The sequence below is a fragment of the Lagenorhynchus albirostris genome, chromosome 3, assembly GCF_949774975.1.
Source record: "Lagenorhynchus albirostris chromosome 3, mLagAlb1.1, whole genome shotgun sequence".
Taxonomy (NCBI): domain Eukaryota; kingdom Metazoa; phylum Chordata; class Mammalia; order Artiodactyla; family Delphinidae; genus Lagenorhynchus; species Lagenorhynchus albirostris.
In genome coordinates, this window is record NC_083097.1 from 158,810,330 (window position 1) to 158,834,940 (window position 24,611).

Here is a 24,611-nt window from a genome sequence, read left to right on the forward strand (position 1 = left end):
GGTAGCACCAGGCTCTGTGTGGGGCCCTGTGATGGTGGCCCAGCAGCTACTTTGAGTCTTGGCCTCCCAGGGGAGTCACAGGGAAAAGGGACAGTCAGGAAGACTGTGGGCAGGGAAGGCAGTGCCAGCCACTGGGTCACAGAGAGGCCTCAGTCCCAGGACTGATCCTCAAGAAACCCATGTCCTCAGGGAAGAGAGCCCAGTGTGACAGAGCAATGACAGAGGGCTGGACCCGGACAGCAGAGTCCTAACAACCAGGGAGGCTCAAGATGTCTTCCTGCCGAAGAGGACATATGGGTAGGGTTTTGTAGTAGAAGTAGGAGTTCAGCAGACAGGCCTGGACAGGCATCCAAGTCTCTGGCCGACTGGAAGCCAGGACAGATACCATGGTCTTGGTCAGTCCACAGATGTTCTGTGAATCTGAGAAATGGGGCATTGCTGTCCAGGCCAACTGGAATGGACAGACATTCACTTATGCACAGTACAGCGCAGAAAACACCTACCGATTAGAAACCAGCCCAGCCACCAATGGGAGAGCCCAGTAGCCTCTGCATCCCATTCCCACCTCAGTCCCCTTCTGGGAACAGGGCATACCCAAAAGACCCTCGTTCCTTCCTCCCCGCCTTCCCAGACCTCCTCCGAGACAGACATGGGGGAGCCTGGGGTGCCAGTGGAGAGCATTTTGGGGGACTGGGACTGCCTTAGGGCTGAGCACTGGCCTAGCCTGCAGGGTGAGACCCGAGTTCTTTGCTCACTGTTTTCAAAGGGGCATCTCTGATAAAGGGCTTGTCTTTGCTTGACAAGACCTGTCAGGATCAACAGATGCCACCCACCACCACGATCTGGGCCCTTTCTAGCCATCCCCTAGAGCCACAGTCCTGGCAATACATTCCATAGGTGCCTTTCCCACCACAGAGCTGAGCCACAAACTTCCGAGGACAGGGTGGCAAGCTCCCTGGTGCTGCATCACTGCACATCAACTCAAGTCCTCATTTCAAAGTCTGTCCTTAGAGGTCCTCACCTTCCAAGTGCCAATTTTCAAAACAGGAGTTTTTTAGTTACAGGTGAGAAGAAACCAAATTCAAACTGGCTCAGGCACAAAAGGGGAAGCCTGGGCTCATGGAACTTAAACACCCGAGGGTTTCAGGTATGGCTTGACGCAGGGAAATTGGTCTTTCTCTTTTGGCTCTGCTTTGCTTTAATGATATCCTCCGAATTCCCAACCCTGCCATTGAATCTCATTGGCCAGCTCTGGGCCACGTGCCCTCCCTAAAGCAGTCGCTGTGGCCAGGGAAATGGAGGGTTCTGTCTGGGCTGAGATCATGTGACAAAACTAGCCCCAGATGTTTCTCCTGAGGATACTGGGGCCCAGATGACTAAGGGCCGACCAAAGAAAACAATAAAGGGAATTCCCTGGCAGTCCAGTGGTTAGAACTCGGCACTTTCACTGCCGTGGGTCCGGGGTTCAATACCTGGTCAGGGAGCTAAGATCCCGCAAGCCGTGTGGCACGGCCAAGAAAAGAAACAAGTGTTTGGTCTAAGGCTTATGTTAATCTATGAGGCTCACCCTCCTAAGCCAGAATCTGAATTCAAACCTGAGCCATCTGCTGAGCTCAACTCTTACAGACTCACTGGCTGACCTCGGGCCCCCCTTCCTGCCCCCAGCTGCAGATCCCCCACAAAACTGTCCAACAGAAACAGAAAGTAGGGCTGTTGTTAGGTTGTGGGTGTTCCAGATGGCTGGGAGTGGGTAGCCATGGTAGGGCGCCCTCCGTGCCACCCTCCCCTCACAAAGATGACAGAGGCTGCGCAGGTAGGAAACTTCTTTATTATTGGCCTTAATTCATCCATCATGTAGTGTCCAAAGGATCGGCCTGGTACACGCTACCCCTGCCCGGGTGCAGCTGCCCCTCCAGTCCAGATGCCAGGACTTTGTCCATCACACCAGAGAAGCCACTGCACCATGAGTTCATGCTTGGGGCACCAAGGGACACGGCTGTCCTGGGATTGGACCCTCAGTCTCGCCCCTCATCTTGACCAGGGCTTCTGGGGAAGACTTGGCTGGAGCCTAGACAGTCTTTTTTGGTTTCATGATCACTTAGAAAACAAAAAACACAAACATTTCACAGTCTTTAAAAAACAGGAGTCTGAGGAGGGAAGCCGGGGTCCTCTGCCTGGGGGCCCCCACTGGAGGCTTGAGCATATGTGTCCCTGGAGGTCTGCAGACCCGGCCCTGTCCAGTCACTGGCCCGAGCCGTAGGGCCAGTTGAAGGTACTTCCCGACAGCAGCATGTCTCGGATCAGCGTCTCAATGGGTGTCTTGCCCACCAGGCGCATGAAGAACAGCTGGGAGATGAGGGAGGCGGGGACAGCACGCAGGGCAGGGAGCCGCAGCAGCAGGCGCCCAAAGCGCTGGGGCTGTGATGGGTACTGGGCCCGCACATACTCGGTGAGGGCCACCTGGGCCTTCTCCTGCAGGCTCTCCACGTGCGCTGGGTCTGAGAGGCCACAGGCATCTGGGAGACAAGGGAAAGGTCAGAAGAGGAGGTGGCGGGAGGACACAGGACCCCAGGGCTGACGGGGGAGCGGGGGCACCACTCAGGGCTGTTGATACAGAACGAGGGCACTCAGGAGGTGGGAGATGGGGGCCTAGGGCACAAATGGCAGTGTTGGTCCTCAAGAAATATTAAGGTGGCTTCATCCAAGGACGATGGCACAGGGGTGCAGGCAGTGATGTCTCAAGGGTGGAGGGGCCCTGACTAAAGCATTTAGCAGGGAGACAAGTTCTAATCAAGCTCAAGGGGAAGAGGCTGGGGAGGGGACTTGGGGAGGAAAGCAAAGCCTAGAGGGGGTATTCAGACACCCCAGAGGGGCCTGCGATGTGAGTGAAGATGACAGCCCCATGAATGGGGGCAGAGAAAGTCTCCTGGGGAAATGAGGGGCAAAGCCATATTTATTGGATGAAAGCCACCTCCCGGAGTAGCCTGTGTCTGGTTCCCGCATCCCTGGCCCCAAAGGAGACACCTAGTGGGGCCTCCTTCCAGAGCGCAGAGCCAGCTGCGCCACTCCCTGGAATAAAGCAGGGCTTTGGCTGCTGGACGGTTACCAAAGACACGTAAGGAAGCACACGGCTCCGCTCGGAGTCCCGCCCCTCGGTGGGAGGGGCTCCAAGCCACACCCCCTACCCTCTCCAGCTCAGCGAGGGGTGGCCCCTGGAGGCGGGTCATGGGGCAGGTTGGGAGCCCTGGGTCAGAGGTCTAGGGGCCCCAGGAATCTGGGAGTGGAGAGCCCAGGGGAAGCCAGAACCAGGTGTCAAGGCACCCCTGCCTGGCAGCTCTCCATAAGTGGTCAGTAACAAGAAGAGAACCCTAATTTGGCAGATGAGGGTCAGAGGGTTTGGGGAGGACAACAGAGATCAGGGAATGAGGGCCAGAACCAGGTGGGGGGACCTCTCCTCCCGCGTCCCCCCACTTGTCATTCTGCTGTCAGTGCCCACTGAGCACGATGAGTACCTTGATGAGGGGGTGAAGGATGGGGGGTCTCAGGGGGCCTGGGAATCAGGGAGAGAGGCTGTGGGGCCGTGAGTCACGGGTCCGAACAGGGATCGAAGTTCTTAGGGTGACCTGGGATCGGGGGTGGGGCCATCAGGGTGTCACACCGCCCGCATCACCTCCTCCACTGTCCCCCATCAACGCTCAAGGCGCTTTCAGGGACACAAGTCTGGCTAGCTGTGGATCAGGGAGTGAAGGGCTAAGGCGGCCGGGGCCAGGGTCAGGATCTAGGTCGCACCCCTCCCTCCCACCCCTCCCACGGCCTCAGAGCCCCCCATTTCAGGTCATCTCACCAGGCGTGAAGAGCGCGATGGCCTTGAGGCAGCCGTACTCCGCCGAGTCGACCTGCAGGCGGCCCAGCTTGTCCACCTGCTCCTGGAAGGCGCGCACCTGGTCCATGAAGGCCACGGCGCGCTCGGCGGCCATGGGTGCAGCGTGCAGGCCGGCGGCGGCCAGCAGCGGCGCCGTGTGCAGGGGCAGCGCCGCCTGCGCCGCGTTCAGCACGAAGAGCTCGCTCCAGCTGAGGCGCAGCAGCGCCACCTGGTCAGCCACCGGCAGCTCGGGGAAGAAGGGCGCGTGGCGCGCCCACTCCACGGTGCTGAAGAGCAGCCGCGCAGCCAGCTCGCACACGTTGTCGATGCCCAGCACCGCGCCCGCTGCGCCGCCCCCTGCGCCGAACGCGCCCGCTGCGCCCGCGCCGAAGCGCCCAGCCGCCGCAGGGTAGGGCTCGGCGCGCAGCAGCTGCGCGATCAGCTCCGACACCGGCTGCCCCGGGAAGAGGTCTCCGCCGGCCGCCGCCAGCGCAGAGCCCGGGGGGCTGCCCGAGGAGGCTGCCACGGCGCCAGGCAGCGAGTGCGGAATGCGGCCGCGCTGCACCGCTGCGAGGGGGAGATGGAGATGGGGGGGGCGGGGAGGAGGGGAGATAGCCAGCCCCGCAGGAAATGAGGGAGGGACAGGAGAGGGAGGAGGGGAGAAGGGAGGGGTGGAATCAGGAGATGGGAGAGAGGGAGTGACGAAAATGGGATAGGAAGGGGATTGAGGAATACGGGAAACCAGAGAGGGGTGAGTGGGGTGTGAGGAAAAGGGAGTGGGGGGGGAAGGAAGGAGGGGGAAGGTGGGTACCCGGAGAGAGTGGGCGGGGGGCCAAGTAGGGAGGAATAAGGGGAGGAGATAAAGTTATCAAAGGGTCACTCAGCCCCCTCCCCTCCAAGCCCCCCAGCTCAGCCCTTCCCTGGACCCCCAATCCCCACCTCATGGGCACAAAGCTTGTTGGGATGACAGAGGCCAAGGTCTTGCATGCCCCACCCTGCTCTGCCCTGTGCCCTCAGCCTGAGTCCATGTCCAGCCACCATCCAACTCCTACTTCCTTCAGAGAAGGGCCATGACCCTGGGACAGGGGGAACCTTCCCAGGTGGGAATGGGACCACTGGGTGAGGGCTAATTTAATTCACACCTGGCCCCCTCCTGCTGGACTGTGTGAGCTCTCCTCCGCAGCCAGGGAGACTAAACCTGTCAATCATGTCCTCATCTGTCAATCATAGGGGTCCAAGACCTGAGAATGGGTCCAGGGAGCAATCACCTTCCTTCCTAGGACTTGGGGCACATGGCCAGCCTACCCCTAAAACAAGTGATCAGTATGGGCTGAGCACTGATCTCTCCTATGGAGAGACCTCCCAGCCCCACCCTCCAGGTCATGGCCCCCTAGAGCAGGTCTCATCTCTCTGGGTCTCTGCAGTGACCTCAGTGCTAAGAGTGGAGTCCTGGCCAGTAGCAAGTGCTCAGTAAACATGTGATTCCATCAGTAACCTTGCCTATGAGCGGGGAGGACCAATTGCTGGCCTTGGCCAGTGCCCCCAGTGATCAGGTTGGTGAGAAGAGGGAAGCTGAGGTGCAAGGAGGGGAGAGGTGGCTGCATGCCAGCCTGGCCTGTGCCACAGAGGGAGGGGCGGAGGGGCTGACTGGGCTGGGTGCCAGGCAGAGACTAATTAATGAGTTTTAATGAGGTGGAATGCCCTGTCTCACCACCTCCATGAACTTCTGGTCAACCCACCACGAAGCAGATGGGGAGGGGGATGCAAGTGGGAGCCAGGGGCTAGCAGAGCTGATCAGGGAAACAGGAGCTTGGATTCAAGCCTTGCTCCATGTGATTTCGAAGTCTCAGAATCATCTGTCAAATGGGTGTAGCCAGATGAGGCCCGAGAGAGAGTGAATCCCAGTCAATCCCGGGCCCACTTGGTTCTAAACCCCACCCCCACCATTCTTCCACCATCCAGCCACGTTTCCACCTTAGGGCCTTTTGCACCTGCTGTTCCCGCTTCCTGAGAACCCCTTTCCCCAGCTCTTCCTCCTCATTCAGCCAGGACTGTGGGTTCAAATCCCAACCACAGTTCTATTGCTCTCTGTGCTGTCTTCCCATTTATAAAAAATGCAGTTGATAATAAAAATGGTGATGATGATGAGACCAATCACTGAATTTACATGAGAATGTATCTAACTTGCTTAGAATAGCATTTGGCACTTAGTAAGAGCTAAATGGATAGTAACTCAAGCCAAGAAACATTTATTAAGCACCTTATGGGTTTCGGGGCTGGTCTAGGCACTGGGGATATGTCAAAAACCAAGACAGACAAAAGTCTCTGACCTTGAGGAGAACATCCTGATAGAGGAGCAAGTAAATTATAAAGCAAGATAGATGGCCTGAAATAAAGAGGGGATGGCGAAGGGTAATCAGGAGGGCTTCTCTGAGGAGGTGTTGTTTGAGCAAATCTTAAAGGAGGCAAGGGAGGAAGCCATGCAGGTGACTGGGCAAGCGTTCCAGGCAGAGGGAACAACCTGTGCAAAGGCCCTGAGATAGGGCTGTGCTTGGGGCATGACCTGAGATTATTATTTCCACCCCAAGACTTTACAGATCTGAAGCCCTGATAAGATGTATATCAGGAGTTTAGGTCAGATCAACAAGTGGAGGTAAAATCCAGGTTGGCGGGGGGGGGGGGGGGGGGGGGGGGGGAGAGACAGTCACCGCCACACTTAAAATGACCAAAGGGAGTGACGAGACGGTCTTAAGAGAAAGAGTCTGAGCAGCTGTCCCAGCTTCTCCCACAGAGGCCCAGCAGAGGAGAAACCATCTTTAGAGCAGGAGAGACTCAGGTTAGATGCAGGGAAGAACTGCTGGCCTGGATCATGAGAGTCCAGGCAGAGACATGAAGCCCAGCACAGGGGCCACCACTGAAATGGGCCAGATTCTGCTCCCAAGCCCAGACACCCATGTACAAGTGTCTGAGTTCCACTTGAATTCTAAGAGTGCTTGGTGGAGTTCTAGACCCAGCTGCCCCGCGTGTATCCACCCAAGTCCCCAGGGCAAGGACAAGAGGCTGGGCCTCCCTCTGGCTCCCAGTGCCCCGGTCAGGCGGAAAGGTAAGCTGCCCTTTGCCTTAGTCAGGTGAGTTCCTGCCTTGGGCAAACACAAGGCAGGGGGTGGAGGCTGGAGGGTGGAGGGAAAGCAAATCAAATAAAAAAATACATCCTTGTTCAGAAAGCGGTAGCCTGGCTAGAGGGCAGGGGGGTCACCAGGGTATCAGGGCCAGGGAACCTGCCTCTGAGGCCGGGGTGGGGCCTGGGGAGGAACTGGGGAGGGTGGGGGAAGAACAATTCTAAAATGGGCCGGAGTCAGGGAGTCCCTTGCATCCCAGTTCTGCAGCCGCCACCAGACAGCCACGGATAATTGGATTCCTCCAGCCCAGCGCCAAACCCAGGCCCACGGGATCTCAGGATCATTGGTGGTAACGAGGTTAGCAGGCACCAGACCCCGCCCTCCATAGCTCCCAGACCCCAAAAGAAGGAGCAAAGGGCAGGCCGTTTGTTCATCCCCTGCCTGCACCACCCCAGCAGGTACTCACCCTCCTTCCTCATGCCCACCCGGAAACACTTCTTGAGGCGGCAGTACTGGCACTGGTTCCGGTGATGCTGGTCAATCTGGCAGTCACGGTTGGACCTGTGGGCATGCAGAGGTCACCATGGGGGTTACCGTGACACCCACATCCTGCCCCTGGAGCCACCTTGTGAGACACCTTTGAAGGCTGCCCCTGAGAACCACCAGACCCCCACAAACCTCGGCTGGGCAAGTGGCCCCAAAGTGGCACAGAGGCTAGGCCTGCAAAGAGGAAAGGACAATTCGGGTGAGTGCCACAGATGAAGAGCAGTCTGTGGCAAAGCAGATGAGCACACCAGAGTGGATATGTTAGAACTGGGTTTTTGTTTTTTTGTTGGTTTTTTTTGTTTTTTGCAATACATGGGCCTCTCACTGTTGTGCCCTCTCCCGTCGCGGAGCACAGGCTCCGGACGCGCAGGCTCAGCAGCCATGGCTCACGGGCCCAGCCACTCCGCGGCATGTGGGATCTTCCCGGACTGGGGCACGAACCCGTGTCCCCTGCATCGGCAGGCAGACTCTCAACCACTGCGCCACCAGGGAAGCCCTGGAACTGGGTTTTGAAGGATGATCAGAAGTTCCCCAGGGAAACAGAGGCAGTTCCAGGCAGAGTGGGCAACAAGGGCAAAAGGTTGGAAATGCCAAAATATGAAGGCCTAAACAGTTTCACTTTACTTGGTCACTGTCAGGCCAAGGGTCAGGTTCTTTGTCCCAAGGGCAATGTGAGAGCAGAGAAGGAACATGGTCAGGGAGCAAGGCTTTGTGAGTTGACTAAGAGACTAGGAGCCAGGCCAGTCCTCTAGGGGGACTGTGGAGCCCCAGCATTACTGCCCTACACGAGGCCACCACGAACAAATGAACGAACAAATGAGTGAATGAACAAATGAACTCCTGTACCCCTTTAAGATCCCAAACCCCTTCTCTGGAAAGAAGGTCCAATTCCTAACTGAGTACAAGAAGCTTCCTCTGGGAGGCCCTCAGGGATTGTTGTTGCCTCTTCCAGGGATGGGACAGGTGGCCCCGCCCTGTGAGGCAATGAGTTCCCATCCAGGGTCAGTCCCTAGCAGGAAGGTTCAGGCCTTTGTTCTTCAAATGTCCCCAGCACCTTTTCCCCCTCGCCCCTGCCCCTGTGCTCCCTCCCTATCTCTCTCCACCCTGGGCTCAGGGCCTTCTGAGGCCCAGGCTTGGGGCAGACACCCTGGAGTCCCAGCTGGGCACCAAGAGGGTACCCAGAGACAGTCACAAAGTAAAACAAACACTTAATGAAGTTAAAAATCAAACACATCTCAACTGCAGACACCCAGCCCTGATCTTTGGGCTGTGACTTCTCCACTGAGCCTTGGTTTCCTCATCTAAAAATGGGAGGCCAGAGGCCAATTCTACATGGAATGCACTCATTCTGGAGAAATTGGGGGCGTGGGGGGAGGGCGTCAAGACCCAAGCCCCAGCTGCGAGTCCCAACGGCAGATTTAGGAGAGCTGAGGCTCTGCAAGGCCTCTGTGTCCTGCAGCGCCAGCCTCTGAGCCCAGGCCCCTGTGTCCCACCAGCCTGAGCCCCCAGGAAGAGGCCTTACTAGGGCAAAGGGAGCTCAGGCAGAACCAGAACAAAGCCCAGCAGGCATGCAGTGGGAGGGTCCTGGGCAGCCGCGTGGAAACAGCCAGGCCTGGGGCGGGCAGGCAGGCAGGAGCCTGGCTCAGGGCCCTCAGACCTCAGGGGAGGCCCTGAGCCTTCTGCCTCAACTTCCCCAGCTGTAGAGTCAGGACAGAGCTTCTGTCCCTCCAGATGAGGAAACAGTAAGTTCTACCTGTCATCCCACCTAAAGAGCACATGCTTTGCCGAACCCCACAGTCCAATTCAGCCTCCTCCCTGGGCTCTGGCTTCCAGTCCAATTGGATCATAGCCCTGTCTTGCTCACACACCCTTCATGGCTCCCCACTGACCTCAGTCCAGCATTTCAGACCCACTCACCTCTAACTTCTCCTATGCCTGGGTGGTCTCATCTTACATCACTGCTCCCCCAAACCTGCCACTGAGTGTTTGCTGTAGCTACACTCTCTGCAGGAGTGCCCTTTGCTTCTATCTGCTAAACCCCTCATGTTTCAAGGCCCACTTCCGGTGGCCTTCCTCTCTGACCCTTAGGCAGAGCCCCTTGTTCCCTCCTGGGACCGCAGACCATCCCTCCCTCTGGCCCAACCCACACCGCACAAGCTGGGGACACCTGTGTCTCCCCCAAACTGGGAGAGGGCTGGGCTTGGAGCTAGGGTCTTTTCTAGGGGGCCGGCATCAAATCACCCAGGCCAGGCCCTGAGGGGACTTTGCTGAATCAATCTGAGGCTCAGAGAGAAGCAGTGACTTCACCAGGTCACACAGCAGAGACCTTCTGAAGAACCTGCCAGCCCCAAACCACGGCCCCTCTCCCCGACCTTGGTGCTCCCTGCTCCCACTCTCAGGGAGCCTCTGGGACCCCAAAACTACCTGAGCCCCTCCTCTGCCCTCCCTAAAGACCTGGCCAGAGAGCAGGCAGCTATTCCAGCAGCAAAAATGAGGCCAAAGTCTGGTGGCCCAGTTAGCACTGGAGGAGAGAGTTAAGCCAGCTCCCCCACACACACAGCCACCCCAGACAGGCTGGACCTGGGGCCAAACTCCTGCTTCAGGTGCCTGGGGCTCCGCCCAGTGGCCTTGCCAACAAGCCCTCGACCAGCAGCTCTCGCTGGGGACACCCTGACCCAGACTCAGCTGCCCCTCTCTTCCCAACCCCACAGTTCCCCTTGCTAAGCCCCAAGTGGAGCAGGGTCTCTCCCCGGGTGACCCAGGGCAGGCACCAAGAGCGTTCTGGGCCTCGGTTTTGCCCATCTGGAAAATGGGACTCTCCAAACTGGCTCTACAGAGCCCAAGCATGTTCCTGGAGGATGCAGAGTAGGGGCTTGTCAATGGAGCAAAAGGAGGCTCACCAAAGAGTGGTGGGAAAGGGAGCCCTGGCCTGGACACTCAATGCCAGCGGCTTCTCCCCCCACACCTAATGCCCCAGAACTAAGGAGAGAAGCTAGCACGGCCACACCCTGTCAGCGGGGACTCCAACCTAGGACAGTCCAGGGCTGCTTCTTGGAAACATTCATGCCCACCCTGTCTCAGAGTGGACCAAAGTTTCAGGGATTTTCCAGGAGCCCAGCTCTGCACCAACTCCTGGGTGGGGGTGGGGGTGGGGGGGCGAGCAGCCAAGATGCGGTCAAATCCCGCCACCCACCCGGACCTCGAGCAGGAGTTTCCGGTGACCCAAAGCCCAGGGTGAGCCAGGGCTGGGGTGAGGGGGGGGGGGGCGGGGGTTCCCCCGGTGAGCAGGCCCAACCCCACAGCAGGGGCCCCCACGCGAAGAAGGCTGCCCTGTGCCACCCCAGTTTCGCTCCCGCCGCAGCCTCGGTGGTCAGAGCGACTTTGGAAGTGATATTTGACCCCAAGGGCGCGCCGTATCGATCCGCGCGGCCGCAGACAATGGCCCCTGGACACTGTGAGCCCCACAGTCCAAGTTCCACGTTTGATTCCCGCGGGGTACCCCACGCGCTGAGATTCCCAAGAGAAGGGATGCCCTGGGGTCAGGGACCCACCCCTGACAGCACCACAACCCCTCCCCGCGCGGAGCTGACCCCTGTCCGGAGAAAAGGAAGGGAGAAAGGGGGAGCAAGTAACTAGGGCGGATGCCGCAAGGGACCACCTGAAGGGGGGACCTGCATCGATACAGCGCCGTCAGTATACACAATCCCAAGAATGTAATGGAGAGGGGGAAAAGGATCTGTGCCCCTATCTCAGACGGGAAGTGGAGACCCACGGAAGGTCAGCGCCAGGCCCAAGGTGACCGAGCAGGTCAGAGGCCCGGCCCACAGCGGGGCCGGGTGCCCGGCGGCGATGCGCTGATAGGGGGCTCACCGGCAGGTGTAGCTTAGGTTGCGGCGGATGCTCCGCTTGAAGAAGCTCTTGCAGCCCTCGCAGGTGAAGACGCCGTAGTGCTTGCCGCTCGACTTGTCCCCGCACACCACGCAGTCCACCTGCAGCCCCGGCCGCTCCTCGTCGCCTTGCTCAGCGTCGCTGGCGGCGCCGGGGGGTGAGGCCGAGTCTTCCTCCGCCGCGCGCGGGTAGCCGCCCGCCTTATCCACGCCGTTCGTGTCGCCGCCGCCGCCACCGGGGCCGCCCCAGCCGCCGGTCACCATGGCCATAGCCCCAGGGCAGCAGGGCCGGGGCGCCCCCTCCGCGCTCTTCCCTCGGGGCACCCCTCTCGACCCGGGGGACCCTACCCGGCGCGCATCCGGCCCCGGCGCGCCGGGGGCACCCGGCTGCACCCCCCAAAAAAGTTTTGCAGCAACTTCCTGCGGCCGGTCCGCGCGCCCGGGAGGAACTGGTCGGGCCGGTTCCAGGCCAACTTTCCCACGCGAGCGCGGGGCCAGGCCCGGGGCCGGGGGGGCGCGCTAGAGGTGCTGGCCGGGGGCCCCGGGGACTCGCGCCCCGCCGCCCTGGGGCCCCGGCGGGGGAGCTCGGGCCATGGCCCGGCCCAGGCTGCGCAGGGGGAGCCCTCTGGCCTGGCCGCCGCTCGGCCGAGGGCTGCGGCCAACTTAGCGGGCTGCCATCCGAGTGCGGGAGGCCGGGGGGAAAGTTTGGCCGCAAGTTGCTCGGCCGCCCGCGGCGGGGGGGAGGGGCGGCGGGCGCGCGCCGGGGCCGGTCACCGCGCCCCCTGAGTCCCCCAGGTCCCCCGGTGGCCGTTCGGGGCCTGCAGGGCCGCGGGCAGGCGCTTCCCGAGCTGCCGCCCCCGCTGCGGCCGCGCCCGCCCGGCCTGGGCCTGTGCCTGGGCCCGAGCCTCGCTCTCGCCGCCGCCGACCCCGCGCGCCGGCCTCGCGCTGCGGCCGGTTTGACACACAACGTTCCATTCGCGGGGCGGGCGGGGGGTGGGGGCGGGGGCAGGGGCGCGCGCCGCGGGCTGGGGGCGGGCGCTCGTTGCCCCGGCGACGGCCGCCCTTATAAGGACATGGGTGGCCGTGCGCGGCGCCCGGCGCCCAGGCCGGCGGGAGGGGCGAGGGCGGAGCGCGGGGCCGCACGGCCAGACCCTCCTCCCTCTCCCTCCTTCTCCTACACCACTCCCACCCCCGCCCTCGCCCAGCTCCAGCCTTAACCCCCGCCGGGCCGCGGCGGGAGCCTGGGCCAGTGCTGCCCTCTGCCCTTCCGCAGCCTCGCCAAGATGTCTCTCTAAGGCCCTCCCCTCCACCTCCGGCCTTGGACGTTGTGTAGCTCAGCCGCCCTCGAAGCGCCCCTCGGCACCACCCCCCTGCATTCCCGGCAGAAGCAATAATGGGGGGCCGGTTGCACCCGGGGGGCACGCCCCTGCGCAACACACACACACACACACACACACACACACACACACACACACACACACACACACACACACACACACACACACACACACACACACACACACACACACACACACACACACACACCCCCTGGGGCATTTCTTTGCACAGTTGCATGATGGATTGTGTTTGCTTCCTCTTCCAGAAAGTCTCTGCGTCCGACCCCCACCCCACCCTTTCTCTGCTTGGGCTAACACCTGGTGCTCGGAATCTCCGGGGGGAAGGGATGTTGTGGTCTGCGGCCGGCGGGGGCGCGAGGTCGGGGGCGGGGGTGGGGTGGGGGGTGGCCTTCGCCAGAATTTCAGGCCTCTGTGGGCAGTGCGCCCACCCGCCCAGCGAGGCTGCAGGCGACAGGAATTCCCACCACCCCTGCGGGGCCTGCCCCTTTCCCCTTTAATTTCCTTTTCTTTCTGTGCTTCACAGAAAGGGCTTGGCCGGGGGCCGGCTGGACTACAGATGTCTCTTCCAGGCTCCCCAGAGCCTCCCAGTTGCCGTTCTGCCTCCACGTCACACACACACACACACACACACACACACACACACACACCAAGACACACACACACACACACACACACACACCAAGACCCCGGGCTGGGGCAGCCAGCATATATTGCATATATTAAGCACTCTTTGTATGCCACCCCAGCCGCCCTGGGCAAAGAAACCTGGGCCTCTGTTTCTGGGCCTGTTAACATTTAACCGGCTGGAAAAGCCCTTCCTGCAGTGACTTTTCACCTTGGAGTCCTGCAGGTCCGGGCACCCGGCCTTATCTCCTGCCCTGTCCTGGGCTGAGCTGGACACCAGGGCATGTGGCAGGGCCTCTGAGGCTGTAGGCAGGAGAGCAGTGCCCTCTGCCCCCACCAGCTCCTACACCCTCATCTCTCAGGAAGCGTCCTTGGGAAAAGCCATTACCCTCTCCAGATGACATCTGACGGGGCACCCTCCGTGACTAGGGCAGGAGATGCTTGGAGATTATGCAGCATTTAAGACGATACCAAGGTTCTGGAGAAGCCAGGCAATAGATGCCCAGCCCTGGGCCTCTGGGCCTTCTGGGGAGGGTCTGGCTGGGTGTGAGGTGGGGGAGGTTTTAACAAGTACAGAAAGCAAGAAGGACTAGGGTTAGACACGAGCAAGGACTTTCCATGGGTCTGACTAGAGTGGAGTTCTCTGCCCTGTAAGCCACTCTAGGGGAGGTGGGCCTGGATGGTTAGAGAGGACCCTTTGGTTCTGGGGGTGCCAGGGAACATGGGGGTGCTGGATGGGTTTTGAGGTGAGGACGGGAGTCCTAGGTCCCTGATCTGGACTTTCTAGGATCCTTGATGGGGTGGGGGGAGACATGGAGGTGGGTGTCTCAGAGAAAAGATGAGAGAGGGAGACTTGTAAGGGAGAGAAGCCTCAAGGAAAGGAGTCAGAGGGGGGCTGGAGAAGGGAGGAAGCAAGGAACTGGGGTTTGAGGGCCACAAGTCTGGAGGAAGGGGGCTCCTAAGTGGCGGTCTGGGGACCGGTTGGAGACTGAGAGGTCTGCAGCAGATCCCAGAACCTCGGATTGGTCCAACCCTTCGGCCGCCGCCCCGCCCCCTCCCAGTAGCTCCACCGCCCTGACACCCTGGGCTCTCCGGGGGAGGGTCGAAGTCCTGCCCCGCCCCCCTGACCCCTGCCCGCGGCCCCGCGGTGACATTTGACCTTGCAGCGGCCGCGGACCGGGGACAAAGAGGCCTGGGCCCATCTGCCGCGGGGGCACCCGTGGGAACCGCAAGACCCAGCTCCGGGCGGCCTGGGAACCTGCCCCCGCCCCCCAATGGCGACCTCAGCTCCTGCCTCCACCTCCGGCGCGAACTCCTTCCCCACCCTCCTACAGGTGACCTTGTCTCCTCTCGGGCCCCCCCTCCACGGGCAAGCTGGTGGGACTCGGGGGCTAAGATCACTTAGACTCTTAGGGAGGGAGAGGGACAAGAGGGGGGTAAAGTCGGCTCCTCTGTTCGGCCACTGGCGACCTTGCCTGCCTGAGTTTGCCTGCTTTCTGCAAAGCCCGCCTCGGTCCAGAGAGAGTACGAGGGGTTCGAAGGTCACCAGCCCCAGCGCTTGCCCGAGGAGTCTGTGGATCCGGAGGACCAGGTTGAGTCCTGGCGGCTTACTAGCGCCGACCTCAGGCCAGCCTTGCCCTCCCAGGGAGAGCCGGTAACGCCGCGCACACACCTGCACAGGTGCTGCCTGGAACCCCGCGCCCCGCCCCCACCACCACCGGGCTGAGAATGAAAATCTTTCTAATCCCCGTCTTGAGTTTCAGCTACCGCCCAAGACGGGACAGCTGGCCACTAATCCGGAGCGGCAGGGTCGAGCCCAGCCCCCCTTTCCCAACCCTGCCAGACCCGCGTGGAAGGGCAAGGGGTGTGGCCTACGCAAATAACATGCTAATCAGTTGCCTGCTATTAATCTGACGCTAACACCTCCCACAGCTCCCATCTCTGGCAGGTGAAAGACTCAACTTCTCAGCCTGGCCAAGGGCCATCCAGGCCCTGGAGGGCAGTGTGCCTCTTTGCCCACCATTAGCACCTCTCTGAGTTCCTCATCAACAGCTGTACAAACCCCCTGAATGACTGCTTGCAGCTTTTCTTCCCTTTGCTTTGCTCACCACCCAGAGGCCCTTTACCTTAGCTCCACATTCTTTGAATGCAAATTCCAAAGCCACCTCTGATTCCTCCTCCCTCTACTTTCACTCAGGGAGCAATGCTCTTCCAGCTAATGTTCCACACCCTGAACTGTTCAGGCTTCAGTCTTCCTTCTGGGATATGGGTATCTTCCTCTTGGGAACATCTGCCAGGCCAAACCCAGCATTTCCCTGGGAAGGAGGTGCGCAGGGGAAGGTGTGCCCTGCCCCAGTGGACTCCTCCCTGGGCTTCTGGAGACAGATAAGGGTTGGAATTTCAGCTCTGGCTATGTAACCTCACTGAACCCTGAATCCCCCCAGCCAGCCCTGGGGATCCTGTCCCCACAGCCCAAGCTGCTTCTGGCATTACCCTGCTGACATGTCTCTTCACATGCCACATGGTGTCAGGCCAAAGATACCAAGTTTATCTCAAATGCCTGGCCACTATCAAGCCCCAGACACCCAGGTATCAGCCCCCATCACACCAAACACGCCTCAACATGCAAAGTCATGCCACATGACATAACATCACCTAGAACAGTTTATGACATGACCTGCCATAACTATCTGGCACGTCCAGACACAACCAGAGCAGGGCTTATAGAAAGGTCCCTCCTGACCGGGGAGGCAGGCAGGGCGGTCTGGGCCTCCCCAGGGCCCTTGCGGTGGCTTCCAGCACTGCCAGCTCCTCTGCCTGTCGGGCTTCCATTAGTGCCAACTGCTGCTCCAGCTTCCGCCGTTGCTCTTCCTGCTTCCGGTGGGCACCACGGAAGGCCATGACCAGGGCACTGGAGGGAGTAGGAGGATGAGCCAGGAAACAGCCCCCCATTCCACCCAAGACGGGCTATGTACTCCCAGCCCCAGACGGGAGCTCTTTGAGATTGGGTCTTCCTGGGGTCCCAGAATCACTCAGCAGGGGCTGACACACATCAGGCACCAGAGGAGGTGTGGAATGGATTGAAGCTGCCACCCACCTTACAGGGGGGAAGCTGAGGCCCAGGGAGAGCCAGGGATGCTTCTGAGGTCACATAGGGGGACCTACCTGTGAGCTTTGCATAAATCACTGTTCAGCTCAGTACTCTGAGCACGTCTGGCTCGCCCCTTCTGAGCCACCTCTTCCAGCTCTTCCCGCAAGGACTGCAGCTGCTCCCGCAGGCCCAGAGCCCTGGTACAGGGGTGGAGAGAGAGGGGCTCACAGCCATAGCCAATCTTGTCTTCCTTCCCTCCTCCCACCCACCTGCCCAAGATGTTTCCATGTGAACACAACTGTATGCAGGTGTATACCCAGCCCTGCACGGTATGCAACACCCCCACGGGCTCTCACATATTTCCCCTACCCAGGCCACATATCCCCCAGCACAGGACCCAGGCACACACCGGGTGAGTGATGCTGACAGTTCCTGGGCTAGCTCTTCTGGGTTCTGCACTTTGCTCACTTGGCCTCCATCAACAGCCCTGCTGCCACCAGGGACAGCCGGAGGGCCCTGTGGGACGCAGCAGGGAGGGTAGTGACACAGGCCTAGGCTGAGTGTGTGCTCAGCCCAAGTTGGACATCGAAGTTGCCCAGATTGTGGTGGCTACAGCCCCTGCTCTCACAGAGCCCCCACTCTGGTGAGATACCCCAATAAGGGTACAGTACCCAATAACGGTACCCCAATAAGGTACAGGGGAATAAATAATATCTCATTTACAGGCAGTCCACGAGGACTTCCTGGAGGAGGTGATGTTTGAGCTCAGACCTGTAGGAGGTTGAGGACTTAATTAGAAAGTGACTGGTGTTCCTGGCAGGGGCACAGCACTTACAAAGCCTTGGAGGTAGGAGAGATGATTCAAAGGAGGGTTCCAGAAGCTGCTAAGGCTTTAAGCAGAGGACAGACATGATTAGACAGTAAGGGGCAAAAAGGAAAGCCTCAGGAAGGAAGCTGGAGGGGGAAAATGAATCAGCCTGGGGGTGGGAAGGAGGAGGCACAGGTGTGACTGGAAGACACTAAATCCCTTGGGGCTTATTGGGCTAAATACCGTCAAAGAAAGAAACATGCAGCTTAAACATTCAACTCCTTTTTTTGTGTGTAGAAATGGAAACAGGCTCAAAGGGGGCTATGATTAACCAGGACCACGTAGCCAGTAATATATTGCTATCCCTATCAGGTCCAGGCAGGGCCACTCACCTGGGACCACTCCTCTTCATCTCCACTGCTCCCTCCTCCACTGCTGTCTCCACCACTGCTGTTGGCCCCACCAGTCCAGAGCTTTGCGCGCTCCCAGCGCAGCTGCTCCATCAGGAGCACGTGGGCTGGGCCCTGGGCTCGGAGGGCAGCCTCCCGCAGCTCCAGAGCCCGCTTCTCCCGCCGCACCAGCTGTAGCCGAAGCATCAGGTCTGCTAGGGTCTCCTAAGAGACCAAGGAGAGGGTAGAGGGTTTGCACCTCTAGGGTCAATTGTTGGGGAAAATGAGGCTCTAGGAGGCGCCCACTGAGAGCAGGTCAGGCAAGAACCCCAACACTCGCCATGATCTTGCAAGATGGGAAATATCATCCATGAAAACTACAGCTGTAGAAATGGCAGTTCAGAGAGAGCAAGTAGATTAGACAAGGTCAAGTAGCAGTTCAGTGGAAGTGTCTGAGTCTCTCCAAATTCAAAACCTCAGCTTTCATGCCAGGTTATAACCCCCAGGTTATGTCCCCTGCCCCTATCTCTTTTCCATAGGAGGGGCATTTTGGAAAGCCAGATTGGAAGTCTTGTGAGAAACTGAATTCCAGAGGACGAATTCCTAATCATCCCTCAAAACCCCAGCTCCAACTCTCCTCCCTCCAGGAAGCTTGTCCCCAGCCCAGCAAAACTCTCCCTTGCTACTTGGTCCCTGAATCACATCTCTCTCAGACTCAGCAAAGGGTTTGGTCCCACCAGGAAAGACTGACACAGTGGCCACAGCCCATGTGTACCCGTGTGGCCACCAGGTCCTCCTGGATCTGCATCTTCTCCAGCCGGGGCAGGGCTGGGCCAGGCTGTGTCCCCAGAATGGCCTGCACCATGGCTTCTGCACGGGGCACAGCGGACATGGGTGCCAAGGTGGGACCAGGCTCTGGGGGAATCTTCACCAGAGCACGGCGTTCCTGAAGACGCTGGACGTAGCCCTGGAGCTGTATAGCCACCTCCTGTGGTGTGGGCCTATCCACACTGCTGCCCTCGGGGCTACAGGAAACAGAAGAGGGGCCTATGTCAACACTGCTGGACATGGTTGTGCTAACTTCGTGCCAACCCTGGTGGGCTTCATCAGCTTCCATCTTTCTGACCATCATGGGTCCTTCCTATGCCATCTATGCTGGGCATGGTCAAACCAACATGGTGGGTACCATAATGTAAACCCCAATGGGCAACATCAGCCATCAGTGATGAATGATGGATGAACACCATCATGCCGATGGGCACAGTCACTCACGTTATCATGGTGGATGCCATCACACCAACCCAATGGGGACCATCACTCAACTTGCCAACCCTGTCAGGCAGCATCATGCCAACGCCAGTGGGTACCAACATCAAGCCAACCCCATTAAGCTCCATCATGCCCTTTCTAATCAGTGGGCACCATCATCCATCTTCATGCCAACTCTGGTGGGTCCTATACCAACCCCAATGGCTGTCATCACTGTGCCAACGTTGTTGTGTAGCAACCAGCCAACTCCAGCAGGCCTCATGCCAACCATAGGAGCCATACCAACCCCCAACATGTGGCCAGTTCTGGGAGCCCCATTTTCTCCGATCAGAGCCCCACTTATTGGCCCACCCAGTCCCCAGGGTTCCCAGGGGTACCTTGGACGTGGATCCTGCAGTATCCCTCCATCCATGGCAGCCTCCTCTTGCACCAGAAGCCTCTGAGCTTCCTTCTCAGCCGCCTCCAAGTCATCCATGAAGGCTTCTTCTCCTGCTCCTGAGTCTGCCTTCCGAAGAGTGAGCAAGGCCCCATATGCCTCCTCACAGTGTTCACTGTGGGACACCAGTTCTGAGCGCTCCAGGACACCCATCTTGCTGTGTAGGTGACATCCTCACTTGCTCTTGGACCCCTCACTACTCCTCCCACCCCCACCCCTGGGAGTTTGTAAACTCCTTCAGCACTCTTGGACTAAAACTGCCTTAAGTTAACTTCCGTGGTGAGGGAAAGTACTTTCCTGCGAGGACTCTGTCTCTCTCTGGGGATTGGGGCTATCCTCTGAGGACACCCATTTCCCTCCCAGTCAGTGATATCATGGGCAGGGTGCACTGACCTATACTGCAAGGCTAGACGCAATGCAGTGGCCTCAGCCTCCCGCTGGCCCAGCCGCATGCTGAGGCCCTCACACCGGCCCTTGTACTCCTGGAGCACAGCTGACAGCAGACGGTTGAAGCATTTGAGCTTCTCAATGTTCCTGCCTCCAGAGGTGGGGAAGAGGCAAAGTGAGAGGCCTTGAAGGGCAGTTAGAACCCAGTTGATTTCCACCTTTCCCCACCCCACCCCAAATCCAGCTCCAGACTCCTGGCTTTATAACCCAGCTGGGAGGCACCAGTGCCCTTATGAGCTCAGCATTTGTGGCTCTTACCCCTGGAGATGCTCCATCTGGGCTTCCATGATGTGCATCTCGGGGGCAAGGAGCTGGGTGGGGAGAGACCCAAGCATCTGGGTGCTGGAATCACTCTGGAGGCGCCGGAGCAGGGGGTGAGCCAGGGAGAAGGGATCCTGCCAGAAGGAGGTGACTTGATTCACCCAGATTGTCACTGAGAGCCCAGCATCACGGGTTTAGGTCTTTTCCAACCCCAGAAGTTATTGGCTCACATGACCAGGCTTTGGGTCTCATGGCCCTGAATCCTAAGGATCTTAAGATCATGCATGATTTTCAGCTTCCCACACTCACCTGAGTGCCCCAGGTCTCCCCATCAGCCCCAGAGCTGCTGGAACCACTACCCGAGCCGCCTGCTTGGTCACAGGAGGGAGGTGGGAAGGGCCTCAGCCTCAGCAGGGAATCCTGCAGCTCCTGGACCTGTGGGGGAATGGGGGATGTCAGGCCTGGGTGCTCAAACCACCCACCATCCTTCCCTAAGACCTGTTCCTGGAGCAGTGGCAAGAGCCCCAGGTGGAAGGTAGGACCCCCAGACACTCATCCTGCCAAACCCCTCCCTGTATAACCTTGCACAAGTCACTCAGCCACTCAAGACTTCTCTTTCCTTAGACATACAGATGGCCGACAGGTACATGAAAAGACGCTCAACATCACTGATCCTTGGGGAAATGCAAATCAAAACCACCATGAGATACCACCTTACATCAGTTAGAATGGCAAGCGTCAAAAAGACAAGAGATAACAAGTGCTGGCGAGGATGTGGAGAAAAGGGAACCCTCATGCACCATTGGTGAGAATGTAAATAGGTGCAGCCGCTCTGGAAAAAAAGCATGGCATTTCCTCAAAAGAGTAAAAATAGAAGGGCCACATGATCCAGCAATTCCACTTCTGGGTATTTATCCAAAAGAAACCAAAACACTAACTTGGAAAGACATCTGTACCCTCATGTTCATTGCAGCATTATTTACAAGAGCCAAGACATGGAAGCAACCTAAGTGTCCGCTGATGGATGAGATGAATAAGAAGATGTGGTATATACATTTATACAATGAAACATTATTCATCCGTAAAAAAAGAAACCTTGCCATGTGTGACAACATAGAAGGACCTTGAAGGCACTATGCTAAGTGAAATAAGTCAGTCAGATAAAGACAAATACTGTATGACCTCACTTATATGCGGAGTCTAAAGTAAAACAAGGGAATTCCCTGGCAGTCCAGTGGTTAGGACTCCACCCGGGGTTCAATCTCTGATCGGGGAACTGAGATCCCGCAAGACCTGCGGCCCGGCATCAATCAATCAATTGATCCATCCATCAATCAAAAATTTTAAAAATTGAACTCACAGATACAGAGAACAGGTTGGTGGTTGCCAGAGGCGGGGGTTAAAGAGTGGGGAAAGGGCTTCCCAGGTGGCGCAGTGGTTGAGAGTCCGCCTGCCCCGATGCAGGGGACACGGGTTTGTGCACCAGTCCGGGAAGATCCCGCATGCCGCGGAGCGGCTGGGCCCGTGAGCCATGGCCGCTGAGCCTGCGCGTCTGGAGCCTGTGCTCCGCGACAGGAGAGGCCACAACAGTGAGAGGCCCGCGTACCGCAAAAAAAAAAAAAGAGTGGGTAAATTTTTTTTAAAAAGACTCCTCTTTCCCAGCTGGTAAATGTGCTCCACTCTGTAGGGAAATGAGCCCTACTCCTCATGCTGGGCTCCCGCAGCCCCAAGTCTCACCTCCTGTGTCCCTCCTTCCCTGACATCCCCCAGGCTCTGGACTTGGACACAGAACTGTCCCTTTAATGGACCCGTGTGGGTGGCTCATGGCATTTTGAGCTGATCAAGGCCCAAACAGCTCTGGTCTACCTCCCACCAAACCTGCCCCTCCCACAGGCTCCCTATGGCTCACTTCCAGTCTCCTAGGCTCCCAACCCAGGGCTCGTCCTCAACCCCTCTCCAGCTTTCACACCCCACCTGCCAGCTCCACTTTCAGCATCACCCAGAATCTGTCCACTTCTCACCACCTCCACAGCTTCCATCCCTTACATGTCTGGACCAGTGCCTCCTCCTGGATCTCCAAGATTCCAGCCTCTCCCTCCACTAGCTGTTCCTCCCACGGTGGTGAGAAGGCGCCTGTGAATGCCTGCATCTGGTCTCCACCCTTGCTTGCTCGGAACCCTCTGTGGCTCCCACCTCACTCAGAGCAAAAGCTCAAATCCTCCCTGCAGCCCGCAAGGCACTCCGGGATCTGCTCCCACCACCTCCGTACCCTTGTCTCCTCCTGCTCAGCCCCACACTGGCCTCCTCACTGTTCGTTGAACACAGTAATCACACTCCAACCTCAGGGCCTTTGCATATGCTGTTCCCTTTGCCTAGAATGCTCTTCCCCAGCTCCTTGCATGGTTCCTCCCTTGCCCCCCTGTGGTCTTCATTCAAGTGTCACTGCCTCCTCACTGGGCCTCTCTGATCACCTTAACTAAGGTTGCAAGGGACCTTTGTCTCTTTGGGGTTCAGCAGCCAAGCCTCCACAAAAGCTTTACAAATGAACAAATGATTGAATGTGTCCTACAACAGGCCTGCTGCCTCCCTCCCACCAGGGAGCCCTGGGAGGCAGGCCTGCCCCACTCACCTCTCTCTGCAGCATCTCCTTCTCAGCCTGGAAGGCCTTCAGGGAGTTCTGTGTGCGGATCAGCTCGTCCTCACGGCTGCCCAGGGCCAAACGCAACCAGGCATTCCTTTCAGTCAATCGGGCTGCATCCCGCTGGCAGCTCCCAGCCTGCTCCTGCTCCAAGCAGGGCTTTGGTCCCCCCTCGCTTCTGTCCTTTGCCTCCAACGGCCCAGGACATCTTGGGGGCTGGTGGCGCCAGGCAGCAACAGCCGCTTCCAGAGAGCTCAGAGCTTGCTGGAGAGTCTGAAACACGTCAGGGGCTCTGGGTCCAGAGGGGACATTCTCCCTGTCCCGTGGGGCTGCCTCTGGGGCCTGGTGGGCTTCCTGGGCAGGCTCATAGGGCCCCTCGGGGGCTGGAGCAGGTCCCCTGCTAGAGTCCCCATCAACTTCTTTGTCAGTCCTGTGAAGAGGTGAGAGATGGAAAGATCTGGAAATGGGGTCATCTGGGGTAGCTAACACAAAGAGGCTTTGTAACAAGGCTGGGACTGCATCATGCAGGGCCTTGAAAGTCAGACTGAGGGCAATGGGAGCCATGGCATGTGTGTGAGTAGGGGAGGGACATAAACAGATCTATGAGTGGGAAAGATGTGCCGGGCCTGTAGTGGGGGACACAGACCAAGTGGGCCTTACCTGCTCTCCAGGCCCTGCCCTTTGGCCTCCGCCTCAGGGCCCAGCGGCTCTGGCTTGCAGCTATCCTGAGATGGCACAGGGCCCGGCTCAGAGCTCCCACTGGCTGCCTCTGCCTCTTCTGAACTCTCCGCCACAGGGTCCAGCTCACCCTGCAAATGATCCCCAGAGCTGAGCTCTAAGCCAGGCAGGTCTGGGTCCTGGGGTCTCGCAGAGTTGGGTGTGGCAGGGAGGGGGGACACTTACGGGCAGAGCGGCGTGCCTCCCTCGCCGGCTTCGGGGCCGTGTGGCCCTGGCACTCATTGTTATCCAGAAATCAGGGTCCCCTGAATCCTCCTCCTTCCTCACCCCCTAAAACCACCACCTGATCTCAGCTCAAAGCAAATGATAGCCTCAATTTCCTGTTCTGTGATATAGGCATTGATTTCACTTCTCCGAAAGGATCTTGAGTTATCAATGTTGATTTGAATGCCTCCCTTGACGGTCAGCTCACAACCTCTCAAATTTGCCCTCACCTCTTCTTTCTTTTCTGCCTCCTTTATTTTTCACTACCTCTTTGCTCCCCTCCCTCCCCTATATGGGCTTGGGACGAGGACTTCAACAGTCCTCTCTCCTCCCCAGGGCTCTCCTGAACCAGAGATTCCAATCCTGGGGTTTGGTCCCCTCAGCCTGCTCTAATTCCCTGTTCTTCTGGGGGCACCTTGGTCAGAAAACCAAGTCCCTGGACACTCTTGGGGTCACTCTGGCCACTGCCTACTCAGGCTTGGCCTGGCCAAGGCCAGCCTGGGAGGAGCCAGGAAACAGGAAGCCCACTCCCCGGCCATGTGACTTGTTATTGTGCAGTTTCCTCTTCAAGGACAGCAGCTTCCTCCATCCCCAGCAGGAGGACATATGTCCAGCTCCCACTATGTCAGTCCCTCCTCGCCTCTGCTTCCAAGCCCATGGCTCCTCCATCTCTGACCCTTGGATTTTATTTCTCGGAAGCTAGAATGCTCCCCTGGGCTGAGGCTCTCCATCTGGCTCCCCTGTGAACTTCTTTCCTCTGCCTATACCTACAGCGTCAGGGTCAGAGTTCTCATTCCACTTCAAGTCACAGACAGACCTGGAACTGGTACCCCTGAGCAAGTGATGATCCCCTCTGAGCCTCAATTTCTATATCTTCCTACAGTGTCATGGGAGTTTGTTTTTTTCAAAACAAACAACTTTTTATTGAAGTATA

At 58.6% G+C, this 24,611-nt stretch overlaps 2 protein-coding genes across 5 annotated transcripts; both read right to left on the bottom strand.

Annotated features, from left to right (window-relative positions):
• Nucleotides 1-1,811: 1,811 nt before the first annotated feature.
• NR2F6 (nuclear receptor subfamily 2 group F member 6) lies at nt 1,812-12,321 on the bottom strand. The gene is made up of 4 exons (XM_060144687.1): nt 11,398-12,321; nt 7,448-7,542; nt 3,845-4,429; nt 1,812-2,516 (listed from the first exon to the last, which is right to left on the bottom strand). Exons 1-4 carry the CDS (start codon nt 11,682-11,684, stop codon nt 2,242-2,244), a joined length of 1,242 nt encoding a protein of 413 aa, XP_060000670.1. The 5' UTR covers nt 11,685-12,321; the 3' UTR covers nt 1,812-2,241.
• Nucleotides 12,322-16,042: 3,721 nt separating this feature from the next.
• USHBP1 (USH1 protein network component harmonin binding protein 1) lies at nt 16,043-24,129 on the bottom strand. Of its 4 annotated transcripts, none has more exons than XM_060144690.1 (12): nt 23,639-24,129; nt 23,396-23,544; nt 22,727-23,165; nt 20,407-20,532; nt 20,095-20,231; nt 19,783-19,923; nt 19,331-19,504; nt 18,616-18,709; nt 17,688-17,909; nt 16,897-17,003; nt 16,562-16,684; nt 16,043-16,307 (listed from the first exon to the last, which is right to left on the bottom strand). In XM_060144690.1, the coding sequence occupies exons 1-12, from the start codon at nt 23,693-23,695 to the stop codon at nt 16,118-16,120; spliced, it is 1,959 nt and encodes a 652-aa protein (XP_060000673.1). In that variant the 5' UTR covers nt 23,696-24,129; the 3' UTR covers nt 16,043-16,117. The 4 variants fall into 4 exon arrangements, with proteins under 4 accessions (XP_060000673.1, XP_060000671.1, XP_060000672.1 ...); XM_060144688.1 differs by having other exon boundaries at nt 18,460-18,709; XM_060144689.1 differs by lacking the exon at nt 19,783-19,923 and having other exon boundaries at nt 18,460-18,709.
• Nucleotides 24,130-24,611: the final 482 nt, after the last annotated feature.

What these genes read in the sequence shown, in the direction of transcription:
- NR2F6 (XM_060144687.1), bottom strand. Translation starts at nt 11,684, where the DNA reads ATGGCCATGGTGACCGGCGGCTGGGGCGGCCCCGGTGGCGGCGGCGGC. An exon ending in GGTGGGCATGAGGAAGGAGG is followed by an intron (nt 4,430 to 7,447) that starts GTGAGTACCTGC and finishes TCCCCCTCGCAG; the next exon opens with CGGTGCAGCGCGGCCGCATT. An exon ending in CATCGCGCTCTTCACGCCTG is followed by an intron (nt 2,517 to 3,844) that starts GTGAGATGACCT and finishes CTTGTCTCCCAG; the next exon opens with ATGCCTGTGGCCTCTCAGAC.
- USHBP1 (XM_060144688.1), bottom strand. Translation starts at nt 23,695, where the DNA reads ATGAGTGCCAGGGCCACACGGCCCCGAAGCCGGCGAGGGAGGCACGCC. An exon ending in GGGCAGGGCCTGGAGAGCAG is followed by an intron (nt 23,166 to 23,395) that starts GTAAGGCCCACT and finishes ACCTCTTCACAG; the next exon opens with GACTGACAAAGAAGTTGATG. An exon ending in CGTCTAGCCTTGCAGTATAG is followed by an intron (nt 19,505 to 19,782) that starts GTCAGTGCACCC and finishes GGTGTCCCACAG; the next exon opens with TGAACACTGTGAGGAGGCAT.